The sequence below is a fragment of the Crassostrea angulata genome, chromosome 9, assembly GCF_025612915.1.
Source record: "Crassostrea angulata isolate pt1a10 chromosome 9, ASM2561291v2, whole genome shotgun sequence".
Taxonomy (NCBI): domain Eukaryota; kingdom Metazoa; phylum Mollusca; class Bivalvia; order Ostreida; family Ostreidae; genus Magallana; species Magallana angulata.
The window spans coordinates 27,647,049-27,661,588 of record NC_069119.1 but is presented as its reverse complement, the minus strand read 5'-3'; the positions used below and the strand labels follow the sequence as shown (position 1 = coordinate 27,661,588).

Here is a 14,540-nt window from a genome sequence, read left to right as displayed (position 1 = left end):
GTTCTAAAACCTCTTGCAAGACAAGTGTAAAAAGGTGGGGGTTTTACAACTCTGAAATCTTTTATTCATTCACATATACATGTAAATCAGCATTTGCGATATACTTAATAACACAGCGACATCTTGGTTCCAAACTTAGAGTTATGTTAATGTATAAGTATTTTATACATGTACATAATTTTCTGGAAGGACGATTATAAAAATATAGCCCCCCCCCCCCCCCGGAAAACTCAGTTCCATATTAAATTCATAAATAATGACTTAATGACGAAAATAAGTATTGGAACCACCCTAAACCCCACCCCCTCCGGGAAGAATATTTCTGGATCATTATTAAAATATGTTATCGCCGTTTTTTCCCAGAAAGCAATTAGTAGCTGCATGTACATATGTACCGCGCAGAATATAATTTTATCTTTCTGAATCAAGGTAATAACATTTTTTTTAAATCGTTATAGATTTCGCCAGACAGGAAATCAAAATCAAATATTTTTTTTTTAATTCTGGACAAATCTAAGTGGGGAAAAGGAATCCAGCAATTCATCGAACTAGTGCAAAATGAAATAAACTTAATTGCATGCATGCATTTAGGGAATGAATATTTTATCTTTTTTTCTGTTGATGGGGGCAGACAGAATAATGCATCTGAATGCATCTAAATGGTCGACACACCGACATTCCCATGTTTCACACCTAAGCTAATCTACAGCAGAATAGCGCATTATCGTTCCCTGTTAAAGGGGCTGAATGGTCGTGACCATTTTTTGACCTAATTAATCTCCTTAAGGAGAAGAGCTCTAGACTGTATAACTGAAGTAACGTGCTCAAAAATAAAAACTAAAATATATAGAATTTGTAGCCTGCTTAAAACTCACTCTAATAATAGTTCAATAGACTCTAATGGGGTTTTGAATGTATTTCACTTGCTTTTCAAAGAGGGCGATATGGCCGTGGCCATTTTAAGAGTTTTTTTATTCAAATTTTAAAGCTATAATACTTAGTTTATGAAATTTTCTTATTCAATATAATAGATTATTATCAAAAGTATCATATGTTAAATTTTAAGGTACATGTGATGAATAAGAAAGTATTCGTTAATTGTCCAGCTACATGTACATGTACCTAAACTAAGCTACAATAGGCAAATGCTAAAATTTTTACCAATTAGAAAATCATCAACCCCCCCCCCCCACACACACACACAAACTGCTTTTGGAAGCTGATAATAGACAAAAATTTGACTTTATTTAATATCGATATTAATGATTTACATTGAATTACTTTGATTTTGGTGAACTATACAGTGATCATTGTATTATTATAACTGTTGTAAAAAGACTAATTAATTGACTTTGGGTATTTATTGAATAGTATCTGTATTGTCTGGAAAGAAGTTAGAATTTTAAATTGGTAGATTGGTAGATTGATCGATTGATTGGCTGATTTATTTATTTATTGATCGATCGGTTGATTGATTTATTGATTGATTGATTGATATAACAGAGGGACAAAATGACAGGTATGAATAATTATAATAGATAATATTTTTTTATGTTTTTGCATTTATGAATATATTATTCATGAAAATTGTAGATTGCTGGAGTATTTCGACAAGAAAGCCTTTCAGACATAAACCCAAAGATAATAATGGCACTCGCGTGCAAAACGATCGATTATAAGTAGCAATAAGTGAACGGCAATATCACTCACCGGTGCTGATTTTGTGTTCAGACATACATGATTCACAGCCAAATAAAACATATAAATCAAGTTTTTGGTCTGAAAGTTCATGTATGTAAAGATAGACAAAGACCGTGCCATTACCAACGTTGAAAAAATATCCTTGTAAAGGGCTGAATGGCGATGGCCATTTCTAGAGCATATTAATCTCAATGAGGAAAATATGTTCTGTATAAGACACACATTTAGGAAAATAATTATTCAAATCCACTACGCTTAATATATATAGTTTTTACTAAGAATAAGCATTTCAATGAGATTCTACAATCTACGCGATTATTAATGCACAAGTTAAAAATATTGCTCGAAATTAAAATTACTGCAGCATGTGTGTCTAACAGAGCAAGGTAAACGTGGTCATTTGAAGTGTAAGGTTCTCAGGGTCACCAACAAGTGGTCGAGAACCACCACTATACAAGTACTGTGATCGAATCATCTCATGTTTGAGATGTACATTGAAATACCATAGTCGATCCCCATCAGGCCTTGTTGTTGAAGGTTTTTTGTTGATTGTTTTTTTAGTAAAAAACAATGTAGATTTTTTTGATTCCGGGAGGGGGTCCAAAGGTGTTTCTAAGGCGGGGGGTTTGGTGGGTCCAATGCCTTTTTCCGGTTTTAATATTCGAATTTGTGAATTTAATGAAATAAAATTTTCCAAAGAGGAGGGGGGGTACTTTACTTTAAAGACAGGAAGCAGTAGGACGTGATAAGAAAACCAATGGCGTACCGTCAATAATTCATTTCATTGATTCAAAGTAAAAAGTAGCCGTGTTTCATTTTGCTGATAGCTTCCATTTAAAAAGCCAAAGAGCTGAGATTCATCAAATATGAATGTGTATGTTGTGGAATAGAAAAGCTAACTGTTAGAAAAAAAACCGCTGCAATGGCGTTCTTTTAAATGCAGCGTACAAATAGTTTGTGCCGGTTAACTTTAAAATAACAAAAGTAAAATTAATATTGCAACTTAAGGGAGTTCTTTCATGCATATATTAGGAATTAAATTGTAATAGTTTTGTTCTGAAACAAGTTAAAATGAAAAAAAAAAGAATAGAGTATTTTTTTCATGATAATTATGAATGGTTACAAACAACCGGCCGTGAGAGTCTGATTCATAAACTAATAAAAAAAAAGAGCATGTTGCATAATACATCCACCTTCGGCATCGGGTGACATACTATGTAACTCCCCAGGGCTTTTCTGTCACCCCAGGGCAAATATTCTGGTGTGTCGCCCTCGAATCCATGCATACATTTTTAAATAGGTTTCTCGTTATGTCAAACATGAGATAATTTTACCCTGAAATTCAATCTATCAATTTTTAAAAAATCTCCTTTTTATACATTTACATGTAGATCATACCGAAGTTTAAAAGATGATTCAGCAACAAAATTGTTCGAATTCGATTGGGTTTCTGATTTTACATTTCAAGAGAGGTAACTCGAACGTATCCTGGGATCGTTGGACATTGAATGCATTGCAACATAAACGATGTTCGGATTCAATCAACATTGCGTTGTGCCATGCGTGGATCCAGAATTTTTTTTCAGGGGGGTGGAAGTCCGACATATATTTATGTTTGCTGGGGGTTATGGTCCCAGCCATATTTTCGGTAATTTTATTATGCAAATTTAAAAAGAATTGAATTTTCCAGAATTTCGCCCGACACACCTCTCTCCTTCGCTAGATCCACCCAATGTCATCAATTGTTGCTCTGTTGGCAATTTCTTGCATGTGTTTTCTATAGGGCAGTTGAAATTCCAGTTTTACCCAATAATAAACAGATTCATTTATCATGGGTCTCCACTTACAATTAAAAATTCCATCTTTCAGTGCGTCGATAAAATTATCGACCAATTGCTGATGATTCAGACTTTTGTTTACACCTCGCATTCCATTGACATGTTTGATTAACTCTAATATTGCATAAACGGGCACAATTGTTTCACATTAGTATTGATCCGTGGATTACAGCGGATATTATGGTCATTACTTAATAATGGCAGAAAGCATTAAACCAGGTCTGTAATTATAAAGGTTCTATATATGCATAGCTACGAAGAGCTGCATTCAGTTTTACGCTTTTCTGAGCGATATATATCTGTTATACAAAAAAAAATATAGCTATTATGTGGTGAAGACATTATTTGCAGTGTTTGTAAAGTACATGTATAAATGCGTATTTGCAATTATAGAATATCAAAATGAAAATCTTTATTGAGCCAAAACATAATTATAGTTTGTTTGGAGTTAACTCTTACCCACTGAAATACCCCCCGCTAATAATGTTATAGGCAAAAAAATTAAGAACTTTTTTTGCAAAATGAAGATTTTTTATTTTTTATCAATGTTTACTTAGTTAAACTTCAAGTTTTAAAAAAAATATCTAAAAAAAACCTCCCTCCTGGATCTAGAAACCTCCAGGCGACAATGCCTAACACAGACTTCTTAAGGATGGCACAAGTTGATTGAAAAAAAAAAAAAGAACCATCACGATGCATTGGTCCTACAGTATGTGTTGTTTTAGGTTTTTGGAAGTATATATGACGATTCAGTTACATGTTTATATTCACAAATGCATGTTTAAAATCTATGTTTGAGGAAAACCAAGACATTTAGTAACATGCAATAGCATATAAATGAACAAACAAACAAAAAGTCGGGTCAGACCTTAATGCATGTTACTTGTATGTCAATCAATTGAAAATTGCCTGCTTGTGAACAATAAGTAGGCCGAATCACCAACGAAAAAAATCAGATTCATTTCGGATACAGTACTTTAAAATTAAAGGGGCATGGTCACGATTTTCGCCAAAACTATTTTTCCGATTTGAATGATTACAATGCTTCAGTAAGGCATTCTTTATAGGCAAACAAAATTTGAGTGTCATTTGTTGAGTTATAAGCGAGTAACAGAGCTTAGAATTCTTTGACATGCAAACAAAGCTTTTGTTTACATTTTGAATGTTGAAGTAAACATTTCAAATTTAGACCTAAAATGAATATGTTAAACGTAAAGAACTGTTTTATCTATTCTTCAAATGAATAAGAAGATAGAAAAATCAGTATGAAAAAGGTTTGTAATTGGTGAATTGAACCTATGTAAACAAAAACAGGGCACGAGCCTTGTTTACATGACACAGATTTGTGACCTCTGTATCTTGCTTAAAACTTAAAGACACTTAAATTCCCTTTGATCATTAGAAATGTATTTCTAAAGCATTGTAATTAATAAAAAAAGAAAAATAGAATTTGACGAAAATCGTGACCATGCCCCTTTAAATGCTTAACTATCTAAAGGTACTGTTGTAAGTGCCTCACCAAAATTTGAATGGTTTATTTATAAAGATACATGCACATGTTCTTCCAGTTGTAAACAATCTTCCTACCATAAGTTACATAGACTGGTAGAACTCATGTTTCAAGCAGATTAACGTATCATATATATGTGCCAGTTCTTTATTAACACCAATGAACATTTTCTAAAATTTTATTTTACGGGATTTCAAGAAAAGTTTTGAGATCAATTTTTTTCTTTAAATTTTGTTTTTCAATTTGTAGAAATTGATAAATAGACTTTAGCATTTTGAATGTTTGATGAAACTTTTAACATCAGATGAAGTTAATTACATGCAAAATACGGAGGTCAAAATTCATTGTTATTCAAACAAAACTCGAGTCCTGTTTTTGTTTTGTTTGTTTGTTTGTTTGTGTATTTTTTTTAATTTAATTTCAAACAATGTAATATGAAGAAATACCATAATTTTGATAAATTCAATAGTGGAACACAATATTACCAACACAAAGCACTGCAAGACTTGATTGAAGCTTACAACAATATAACACATACATGTAATTAAACAATAATAAGACAGAGCTTTCTTCGTATGAAACAAAGAATTCTAAATTCTGTTACTCGTTTTAACTCAGTATTTAACATCCCAATTAAGGGATGAAATAACAATACCAATATCAAATATTCTAAACATTAAGCATAGAGAAATACAATTTTAAAAACGTTCCGCGCAAATCGTGTCTATATCCCTCTAAACCTGGCATTTTCTTTTCAGCACGAAAATGTAAACTAAAGCATGGTCTGAGCTTTGCCTACATAACGGAGAATTGTGAGTCCCATATCTCCATTAGTTTATCTTGACATCTCATGTGACCTGAGTGAAGGGCTGTTAGCATCAATATTGAAATGAAAAATAGCATTTGTATGTCTTAATCTAAAATTGTGGCCAGGAAAAATGTCTTTTTGAATAAATATTGTTTGTTATTTATTTATATTCTGGTAATAAAAACTTAAGAATTTCCTCATCTTATCTTTTGTGTTTATTCTTTAACAAGTACCAACAGAGATCGATTTTTATGATTTTGGGGCCTAGTACATGTATACACCTTTCTCATTGTTAAGACAAGTACAGTGTATATGTAATAAGTAATTCAACTCATTATGAATAATGTAACAGATATTCAATTCCCAATATAAATTCTTTCCTGGTTCACTTTTGATATTAAGGTAGATCTCTTTGCCCCCCACCCCCTCTCCTTAGCCCCCCAAAAAATCATGTATTCAATAATGCTTATACAACTATTTTCTTTAGTTAGCTCATCGAGTGACGTTTACATCTAGAATTAAGAAACTCCTGAATATAATACGCAATCACTCGAACAGGAAAATTAGTTTGAAAGTTTGGAAATTCATTTTCCGTTTTAAAATTTTGCCAAGCTCGGTAATGCAGGTTCCGCCATTTTGAAATAGTTCTATAATGAACATTTCCGGTATCTCTATATAAAGGAAACAGCTCGAGCACTCCTGCGTGTTCCGGTAGAAAAAGGGCAAAGGTCATTCCAGCTCCGTGTACTCCAATCAGAAAATCTGTTTTTGAAATAAATAAAAGCTGTTTTTTCATTGGATAATTTTCAAGTCTTAAGCCTTTCACACTGTGACTCGGAAAAGACTTTTGAATTTCCTTCAACAAGTTCCTTTCGTTGTAAAATTTTCGCTCTGTAACTTTGGTTGTTCCATTTCTATACATTCCGTCCTGTCTCAGAATTACCCGGATATTAATGCTAGAACAGTCCAGTTTTCTTTGGCTACATGCGCCGAACAAACTTTTAAAATATTGTTTGAACTCACCGACGAACGGAAGTTTGGATAAGCGATGATGGTTAAGGTAACCTTCATAACCTGAATTAATCATTATAAGTTTATCAAAATAAAATTTTCTATGACTCTCTCCCGATAGTGGCAGGGTCTCTTGAATAAAGCTATCCCATAATTCTTGTAGAATCGTATGACTCCCATAATCATCGGCAAAAATACCAACAACGCTTCTGTTTGGCGATATCCCTAGAAGAAGCTTAGCTATCACAATATTGTACATTTGGGTCATCGCATGGTACAAGTTCCCTTCGTCGTGTCGTGATAACAATAATCCGATATCTCTATGAACCGGGGCTATTTCATTGTCATTGAACCTCTCAGTTAGTTTCATTTGTTTAACCCAGGTCAAAATCGGCTCCTTGAGATGTAGTCCCGTTATATCCACTACGCCTGCGCAATGTGTCGAAAGGGATCTTAAATCAAATTTGGTTAAAGGTTGCGATGTAGGGGTTTGGTTTTGGGGTCGGATGAAAGATTCGAACAAAACATTACTAACCACCGCAAACATCTTGTCGAAAAAGACGATCTCCTTATCACAGGCGTAAAAGAATTTGAACAAAAGTGGTTGCTGCGCATGAGCGGAAGCACTTGGGAAGCAGTAATTGTCTGAAGCTGAATGTAACCACATTTCACTCACGACATTTTGATTGTACAGAAAATCATCCGAATAAATGATGATATAAATGAATAAAATTATGTATACCACAACCAGACACAGAAGAATAGACGAAGTTTTCCTCCTAATATAATACATTCCAGCTGTCGCTCAATTCTTGCATTCAACTGCAGTCAGCACAAGATTCAGCCAAGCGCATTTTTTTTTCAATCAGAACCGCAGAACGTTAAACTTTTTTTTTCGTCCTAATTCTTGTAAGTAAACCGGGTTTCTGGTATGGATGAACTTGATTTTCGATTCAAATTCGACAATGAAAGCATTCTTCTTTTATTGTTCATGAAATATCAAATTGCTTACCGCGGTGAATTTTATACCTTTCAACTGCGTTAAAATTTCATGAACTGATAAGAATTATGGAGGAATAGCTCATGAACAAATTGAATTCCAATATCACTGATTCCATTCATCCTTGATGCGCTTCCCGTATTCAGTAAAAGAAATAAAATGATTTATACATGTATAGTTTACTTTCAGTATATTTGAATTAAAAAATGTAATCGATATTCAGAGCATGTAATCTATATTCCAATAAACGTACATTTGTATTTGATGCATTTTCCATGATAGGTTAATCGATCATTTTCAGAACGGGATCCCCCAAGCTAACGCATAAAAAAAGCTTCATGGACCATATTCGGGGGGGGGGGGGGTCCCAATAGAGTCCAATTTCTTGGAGAAACGGCATTGGGGAGAGGAAAGGGGCTTCGAAATTGCGTTGTGTCGTATAGATATAAAACAAAAATAGGCAGGTGAATGGTAATTCATTTATATATTGATCAATTAAAATCAATACATGTATTATGAATATGAAAGTTATGGTCGTTGAGTCCCATATTCATTTTAATATCGTGTGTTATCATGTGTCAATTTTACAGGTGCGTAAATATATTTTTTTCCAAATTATGTCTCTGTTACATAATTAATTGCTACTTTCGATTTTTCCCCTACATCTGTACAGTGCCATTGTTTTATAGGCTGGCAATTTTTCATACACGATATGGGTGAATAAGAGTCAAAATACAACCCGGAAAACCAATTTTTCCCTTGGCGCACCATTTCGAATTTACTCTCAACTTTGAAAAACTGAATATCGACTTTCAAAATAAAAAAATTAATAATTCTTGATTGTAAACGAAAGTTCGATTCAGAAATATCTTAATCATCTTTCTTTTTTTTCATTTCAGCACCCCGGTGAATGGTAATGTTTATCAAGCAATGAATACAGAAATTAATTAAAATCACAGGTTTCTAATTATTTTATTACAGTTTGCTTGGAGTTACTTCTTGCCTACTGAAATCCCCCCCCCCCCGCTAAAAATGTTAAAGGCAAAAAATAAAGAACTTTTTTGAAATGGAGATTTTTTTATTTCTTACCAATTTTTACTTAGTTAAACTTCAAGTTTGAAAAATAAAAAAACGTCCATCCGGGATCTTGAAACTTCCAGGCGACAATGCCAAACACAGATTTCTTAAGGATGGCCTAAGTTGATTGAAAAAAAAACAACCATCACGATGCATTGGTCCTACAGTATGTGTTGTTTTGGGGTTTTTGGAAGTGTATATGACGATTTAGTTACATGTTTATATTAACAAATGCATGTCAAACTGTCGTGCATTTTTTTTAAAATCCATTTTCGAAGAAAACTAAGAGGAAGTATCGTGTAAAAGTATATGAATGAACAAAAATACACACAGAGCCCAAAGGAACTGCTTTTCATGTAAAAACTATCTTGAAGATGAATTCCATTTTATTTTAGTGTGTCCAGTATATATTGAATACCGTGAAAAATATATTAAAAGTATTTTTATGAGAAACCATCGATGTTCAAGATGGTGCAATTGTTTAATAACGAAAATTTTAAAGATATGTGTAACCTCGGCAAATATTTTTACTTTAGTATGAAATTAAGAAACGATATCTGTAACTAACTTTAGATCTCGTTCTTTTGATTCTTTTTCCCTTTACTTATGTCATTTTTTATATTTATGTATGTACAATGCAGTAGGGTCTCCTGTAAAATACCCACTTCTGTACTTTACTATGCTTAATTTGTATCATCTGATGAGCTGCAAAGCTTAAAGAAATAAAGAATGAATGAATGAATGAATGAACAAATAAAAAAAGTTGGATCAGACCAGATTGATCGATGCATGTTATGTCAATCAATTGAAAATTGCCTGTTTGTGAATAATAAGTAGGCCCACTCACCAACTAAGAAAATAAGCCTCATTTTAGATACTTTTCAGTTAAATGCTTCACTATCTAAAGGTATTTTTTGTAAGTGCATCACCAAAATTTGAATGGTTAATTCATAAAGATACATGCACAGATTCTTTCAATTGATATATAAACAATGTTCCTGCAATAAACTAAATAGTAAGACTGGTAGAACTCATGTTTCAAGCAGATTTACGTAACTATCATATGTGCCAGTTCTTTATGAAGACCAATGAAGTTTCAACGTTTTCTAGAATTTTATTTTACGGGATTTTAGAAACGTATTCAGATCATTTTTGTTCTTCCAATTTCGTTTTTCAATTTGTATAAATTGATAAATAGACTTTAGCATTTTGAATGTTTGATGAAACTTTTAACATCAGATGAAGTTAATTACATGCAAAATACGGAGGTCAAAATTCATCGTTATCCAAACAAAACTCGAGTCCTGTTTTTGTTTTGTTTGTTTGTTTGTTTACATATATTTTTTTAATTTAATTTCAAACAATGTAATATGAAGAAATACCATAATTTTGATAAATTCAATAGTGGAACACAATATTACCAACACAAAGCACTGCAAGACTTGATTGAAGCTTACAACAATATAACACATACATGTAATTAAACAATAATAAGACAGAGCTTTCTTCGTATGAAACAAAGAATTCTAAACTCCGTTACTCGCTTGTAACTCGATATTTGACATCCCAATTAGGTGATGGAATAACAATACCAATATCAAATATTCTAGACTTTAAGCATAGAGAAATACAATTTTAAAATCGTTGAGCTCAAATCGTATCATATCCCTTTAAACCTGGCATATTTTCTATTCAGCACGAAAATGTAAACTAAAGCATGGCCTGAGCTTTGCCTACATAACAGAGAGTTGTGAGTTTCGAATCTCCATTAGTTTATCTTGACATCTAATGTGACTCTAGGGAATACCTGAATGAAGGGCTGTTAGCATCAATATTGAAAAAAATAGCATTTGTATGTCTTCATCCAAAATCGTGATCAGGAAAAATGTCTTTTTGAATAAGTATTGTTTGTTATTTATTTTTATTCTGGTAATAAAAACGTAAGAATTTCTTCATCTTATCTTTTGTGTTTATTCTTTAACAAGAACCAACAGAGATCGATTTTTAGGATTCTTGGGCCTAGTACATGTATACAACTTTCCAATTGTTAAGACATGTACAGTGTACATGTATCCATCTAGTAATTTAAATCATTAAGAATAATGTAACAGATATTTAATTCCCAATAAAATCCTTTCCTTGTTCACTCTTGATATTAAGGTAGAGCCCCCCCCCCCCCCCAAAAAAAAAAACACAAACAAACATGTATTTATTAATACTCATACAACTACACTGTATTTTCATTCATTCATTCATTCATTCATTTCATTAGCTTATCGAGTGACGTTTACATCTAGAATTAAGAAACTCCTGAATATAATACGCAATCACTCGAACAGGAAAATGAGTTTGAAAGTTTGGAAATTCATTTTCCGTTTTAAAATTTTGCCAAGCTCGGTAATGCAGGTTCCGCCATTTTGAAATAGTTCTATAATGAACATTTCCGGTATCTCTATATAAAGGAAACAGCTCGAGCACCCCTGCGTGTTCCGGTAGAAAAAGGGCAAAGGTCATTCCAGCTCCGTGTACTCCAATCAGAAAATCTGTTTTTGAAATAAATAAAAACTGTGTTTTTATTGGATAATTTTCAAGTCTTAAGCCTTTCACACTGTGACTCGGAAAAGACTTTTGAATTTCCTTCAACATGTTCCTTTCGTTGTAAAATTTTCGCTCTGTAACTTTTATTGTTCCATTTCTATACGTTCCGTCCTGTCTCAGAATTACCCGGATATTAATGCTAGAACAGTCCAGTTTTCTTTGGCTACATGTGCAAAACAAACTGTTAAAATATTGTTTGAATTCCCCGACGAACGGAAGTTTGGATAAGCGATGATGGTTAAGGTAACCTTCATAACCTGAATTAATAATTATAAGTTTATCAAAATGAAATTTTCTATGACTCTCTCCCGAGAGTGGCAGGGTCTCTTGAAAAAAGCTATCCCATAATTCTTGTAGAATCGTATGACTCCCATAATCATCGGCAAAAATACCAACAACGCTTCTGTTTGGCGATATCCCTAGAAGAAGCTTAGCTAACACAATATTGTACATTTGGGTCATCGCATGGTACAAGTTCCCCTCGTCGTGTCGTGATAACAATAATCCGATATCTCTATGAACCGGGGCTTTTTCATTGTCATTGAACCTCTCAGTTAGTCTCATTTGTTTAAACCAGGTCAAAATCGGCTCCTTGAGATGTAGTCCCGTTATATCCCTTACGCCTGCGCACTGTGTCGAAAGGGATCTTAAACCAAATTTGGTTAAAGGTTGTGATGTAGGGGTTTGATTTTGGGGTCGGATGAAAGATTCGAACAAAACATTACTAACCACGGCAAACATCTTGTCGAAAAAGACGATCTCCTTATCACAGGCGTAAAAAAATTTGAACAAAAGTGGTTGCTGCGCATGAGCGGAAGCACTTGGGAAGCAGTAATTGTCTGAAGCTGAATGTAACCACATTTCACTCACGACATTTTGATTGTACAGAAAATCATCCGAATAAATGATGATATAAATGAATAAAACAACGTATACCACAACCACACTCAGAAGAATAGACGAAGTTTTCCTCCTAATATAATACATTCCAGCTGTCGCTCAATTCTTGCATTCAACTGCAGTCAGCACAAGATTCAGCCAAGCGCATTTTTTTCAATTAGAACCTCAGAACGTTAAACTTTTTTTTTCGTCCTAATTCTTGTAAGTAAACCGGGTTTCTGGTATGGATGAACTTGAATTTCGATTCAAATTCGACAATTAAAGCATTCTTCTTTTATTGTTCATGAAATATCAAATTGCTTACTGCGGTGAATGTTATACCTTTCAACTGCGTTAAAATTTCATGAACTGATAAGAATTATGGAGGAATGGCTCATGAACAAATTGAATACCAATATCACTGATTCCATTCATCCTTGATGCGCTTCCAGTATTCAGTAAAAGAAAATAAAATGATTTATACATGTATAGTTTACTTTCAGTAGATTTGAATTATAAAATGTAATCGATATTCAAAGCATGTAATCTATATTCCAATAAACGTATTTGATGCTTTTTCCATGATAGGTTAATCGATCATTTTCAGAACGGAATCCCCCAAGCTAACGTCTTAAAAAAAGCTTCATGGACCATATTCGGGGGAGGGGGGGGGGTCCAAAAGAGTCCGCGTTCTTGGAGAAAAAGGCATTGGGGAGAGGAAATGGGCTTAGAAATTGCGTTGTGTCTTATGGATATAAAACAAAAATAGGCAGGCGAATGGTAATTCATTTATATATTGATCAATTAAAATCAATACATGAATTATGAATATGAAAGTTATGGTCATTGAGTCCCATATTCATTTCAATATCGTGTGTTATCATGTGTCTATCTTCTAGGTGCGTAATTATATTTTTTTCCAAATGATGTCTCTGTTTCATAATTAATTGCTACTTTCGATTTTTCCCCTACATCTGTACAGTGCCATTGTTTTAGGCCGGCAATTTTTCATACAGTATATGGGCGAATAAGAGTCGAAATATAACCCAGAAAACCAACTTTTCCCTTGGCGCACCATTTTGAATTTATTCTCAACTTTGAGAGTAAACCCGGGGAATGGTAATGTTCATCAACCAATGATTACAGAAATTAATCAAAACCACACAGGTTTCTTATAATTTTATTATAGTTTGTTTGGAGTTACCTCTTGCCCACTGAAATACCCACCGCTAAAAATGTTATAGGCAAAAAATAAAGAACTTTTTTTAGAAATGGAGAATTTTTATTTTTTACCAATTTTTACTAAGTTAAACTTCAAGTTTGAAAAATAAAAAAAAAAACGTCCCTCCTGGATCTTGAAACCTCCAGGCGACAATGCCTAACACAGATTTCTTAAGGATCACTCAAGTTGATTGAAAAAAATACAACCATCACGATGCATTGGTCCTACAGTGTGTGTTGTTCTTTGGGGTTGTTTTTTTTTTTTTTTTGGGGGGGGGGGGGGGGTTGGAATATATACGACGATTCAGTCACATGTATATATTAACAAATGCATGTCAAACTGTCGTGCATTTTTTAAAATCCATTTTCGAAGAAAACTTAGAGGAAGTATGGTGTAAAAGTATTTGAATGAACAACAATACACACAGAGCCCAGGTAACTGCTTTTCATGTACAAACTATGTTGAAGATGAATTCCATTTTATTTTAGTGTGTCTAGTATATATTGAATATTGTAAAAATATATATTAAAAGTATTTTTATGAGAAACCATCGATGTTCAAGCTGTTGCAATTGTTTAATAATGAAAATTTTAAAGATATGTGTAACCTCGGCAAATATTTTTACTATAGTATGAAATTAAGAAACGATATCTGTAACTAACTTTAGATCTTGTTCTTTTGTTCTTTTCCCCTTTACTTATGTCATTTTTTTTATATTTATATATGTACAATCTAATAGGGTCTCCTGTAAAATACCCACTTCTGTTCTTTACTATGCTTAATTTGATAATCTGATGAGCTGCAAAGCTTAAAGAAATAAAGAATGAATGAATGAACAAATAAAAAAAAAGTTTGATCAGACCAGATTGATCGATGCATGTTATGTTAATCAATTG

At 33.1% G+C, this 14,540-nt stretch overlaps 2 protein-coding genes across 2 annotated transcripts; both read right to left on the bottom strand.

Moving 5' to 3' along the window:
• Positions 1 to 6,247: 6,247 nt before the first annotated feature.
• On the bottom strand, positions 6,248 to 7,887 carry LOC128164196 (EGF domain-specific O-linked N-acetylglucosamine transferase-like). The gene has a single exon (XM_052827951.1). It carries the CDS (start codon positions 7,659 to 7,661, stop codon positions 6,345 to 6,347), a length of 1,317 nt encoding a protein of 438 aa, XP_052683911.1. The 5' UTR covers positions 7,662 to 7,887; the 3' UTR covers positions 6,248 to 6,344.
• A 3,326-nt stretch (positions 7,888 to 11,213) lies between these two features.
• On the bottom strand, positions 11,214 to 12,530 carry LOC128162449 (EGF domain-specific O-linked N-acetylglucosamine transferase-like). Its single transcript, XM_052825661.1, has one exon. It carries the CDS (start codon positions 12,528 to 12,530, stop codon positions 11,214 to 11,216), a length of 1,317 nt encoding a protein of 438 aa, XP_052681621.1.
• Between the last annotated feature and the right edge of the window lie 2,010 nt (positions 12,531 to 14,540).